General features: G+C 38.6%; 1 protein-coding gene across 1 annotated transcript in view; it reads left to right on the top strand.

Annotated features, from left to right (window-relative positions):
- Positions 1-631: 631 nt before the first annotated feature.
- Positions 632-3,122, top strand: part of LOC117100392 (autophagy protein 5-like) — an 8,178-nt gene continuing 5,687 nt past the window's right edge. Inside the window, exons 1-3 of the mRNA XM_033240096.1 lie at positions 632-774; positions 2,133-2,276; positions 2,792-2,919. Coding sequence (XP_033095987.1) covers positions 2,166-2,276; positions 2,792-2,919 — 239 coding nt within the window. The 5' untranslated portion in view covers positions 632-774; positions 2,133-2,165. The remainder of the gene's footprint in view (positions 775-2,132; positions 2,277-2,791; positions 2,920-3,122) is intronic.

Genomic DNA, 3,122 nt, shown 5'->3' with positions numbered 1-3,122 from the left:
ATATATACACTCGCCACTGAGGAAGGACTAGTATTGTCTGGCTGTTTACTTACGTTTACTTTGATGCTAAATAGAAGCAGCCCATGATATTACTAACAATAATAATAATAATAATAATAATAATAATAATAATAATAATAATAATAATAATAATAATAATAATAATAATAGTCGTAATACAATTAAAATGATTGGGGGTGGTGGAAAAAAAGCAGTAAAACACTTTGAAATACAAAGCGAGGCTTAACAACATATGTAATAAAAGTAAAAAAAGAAAAAAAAATGCAAAATAATGATAATAATAATAATAAACATTAAAGGGGGGGGGGGAAGTAGCAATGGGAATATTGCATTTGCCAATGGGGACAATGCAGGAAATTATAACTGGGGGGGGGAGGAAGCATTAAGGGTCGTTTGCCGTTGTAAATGCTGTTGAGAAACCACTTCGGTGGAGGTAGACACGTGACAAAGAATATGGAATCGCGGCTCCAATATTGTGAGAGCAAGGAGGTTTTAATTGTATTTTTTGTCAAGTGGGATGAGGCCTATCATATGAGGCATTCCTCCCTGGAGCGCCGCTGATCATAATCCTGCCATAAGCGCTGGCGAAATCCTCAGCACTGACGGGACTATAACATTACAGTAGTATACACAAGGCCACCGTGTGGATAACCACTCCAAACATACACACTGCATCGCCATTTTTCGCTTATGAAATCACGCCCTACAGACTGACGAAAGTCTGTACAATAACTGTACACTACTGTTACAAAGGTACACATTTTCTTTGCATTTCATATTTTAAAATACATTTATGCCTATTAGGCAAATTGCGCTTAATAGGTGAAATCATGTTATTTGTTAAATCACTTTAATGGTACAAAATTAGTTAGGTCTTTTCTAAGCCTAGCTGCTACACATGCCTACTACCTAGCTAGGACGACCAAAGAGGTGCTGGCTCAGCCAGAGTCTGAGGGATGAGGTAAAAGAGAAGTAGGTGAGCGATGGTGCCTAGGGCTTTACTAACAAGGGCCTGGAGCAGGAAGAGGATAGAACACGCGCCGATGGCATGTCATCTCAGATAGGTCCAAGTAACCATAATTCGAGTCATAGCATAGAGCTGCTTCATATATTTTTTTTTCTATTTTTGATAGCCAGCAGAGAAATCAATTCAAAATGACTTAATAATAATAGTGAGCAGTTCCAGTGACAGTGTGTGAGTGGCCACTTTTGTGTGTACATGTAGTAGCAAAGAGTATAAATAGAACAAGAGAGCAAAGCCCCGTTCGTAAAAAAGTCACGCCTGTGTAGGACGCCCTCTAACGGTTGTATGTTCTTTTTATTACCCAGTGCAGCGCTGCGCAGCGCGGTAGAAGTAGGCCCGCTATAATAAACTCAGAAAGCAGAAAACAAAAGTACAGTATCTTGGCCTTGCGGAGAACAGATAAACAGACAAACCGACCGTGCGCGGTGGAGTACCGGGTAATAAAAAACATACAAGCGTTAGTTGGCGTCCTACACTAGCTGCATAGGGCGTATCGTTTTTTTACACTCTCAATGAGCGTTGTTGGCTCTCTTGTTCTATTTATACTCTTTGGTAGTAGCGTACAGTGCATAGGTTGGAGGATTGGAAGTGCCAGCGCAAGTAGCGGGTCAGAGGGTAACTTCCCTTCCCTGGTCGGAAAAAAATTAATTTGCTTGTCCAATTTTGATTCCCAGTTTCTCTAATAATACTTGTGGTCTAGGTCTAAAACACATTTTTAAGTCATACTAATGAAGCTATAATAAAACTCTACCAACCAACCAGGAATTTCTGGGACCCTGACCAACTTTGTAGTCTGCCCCTTGGTTTGTACCACCTGTCAGACTTGGTAGACCCCTGTGGGGAAATTTCTGGAGCCAACAATGGGGTGGGAGAGGTGACGGGAAGGTTATGGGAAGAGCTCGATAAGTGAGGAGGCGCTACATTTAAGTAGTGTTTAGAATAAGTTGATATATAATAATACATTTTAAATGCTTCAAAAGACCAGTAATTAGTCCTAGCTTGCTTGATCTGTCTTAAAGACAAAAATGTGATAGTTTCTTGAAAAAACGAAATATATTTAAATTGAATCATAATACTTTATTTATAGGCCATAATTTACATACTCAAGTTGTATGATACTATGGCTGATGACCGGGAAGTACTACGCGAGGTTTGGGAAGGAAGAATTCCAGCATGTTTTGATTTGGCATCTGATGAAGTGACATCTCCAGAAACACCAGATCCATTCTTTGTAAGTACCAGCCAGGATTCCATAAGAGGGCCACGCCGTAAAGTATTTTACTTGCGCAGAAGATACATAGAAAAAAATTTGGGCACAGAATGTTATACATTGGTTTTATATTGAGAGATAGATCAAGGCCTTAATTTTTGGCAAAATTTGCGCAGAAATCGACCTTGATTTTTCGAAAAATGGACTGATTTTTAGGCCTAAAGTTTGAGCAGAGGATATATTCCCTGTTCACACCTTATTTTACAGTTGAATAGGGGGTGGGGGGTTTCCTGTGAGAGCCACCATGTAGGTTCCCGGGGAAGAGTTCATATTGGGTGAGGGGTGAAGCCACCAGAAGCTGTTAAGAATTCTATCCTGTAAATAGTTTGTTTTTGATTCTCATTCTGATGGTTTTTGATACAAGGAGAGGAGGTGATATTGTTTATCAGAGATCCTTAAACAAGATGTTGTCCTATTGAATAGAATGTTAATAGTGGTGTAATAATGTAGGACTTTTCTTCTTTTTTTTTTTGCAGCTTCTTTTACCAAGGCTCAGTTATCTAACGTTAGTTACCGAAAAAGTTCAGAAACATTTTAAGAAGCATACAGAATCTGAAGAAACAGACGAGATGTGGTTCGACTTTGAAGGCCAGCCGCTAAAATGGTAAACCTTCTCTGATACGATAACAAGAAGAAAACAGCATACTTTCCTATTAATGCAAAACAGCTACGGTTCAAATACACAAATATGCTGAAGCTCACTGCCGCCTTGCTTTTATCCATACAAAATCAGTATTTTGTGCTAAATATTTCTGAATGGAAATTGGTTACAATATTTATTATTATTTTTATTATTACTACTATTAT

Source organism: Anneissia japonica, unplaced genomic scaffold, assembly GCF_011630105.1.
Source record: "Anneissia japonica isolate Jap-2015-1 unplaced genomic scaffold, ASM1163010v1 scaffold483_len1788099_cov177, whole genome shotgun sequence".
NCBI classification, from domain to species: Eukaryota; Metazoa; Echinodermata; class Crinoidea; order Comatulida; family Comatulidae; genus Anneissia; species Anneissia japonica.
The sequence above is the reverse complement of the archived record's forward strand: the minus strand, read 5'-3'. Positions and strand labels throughout refer to the sequence as shown.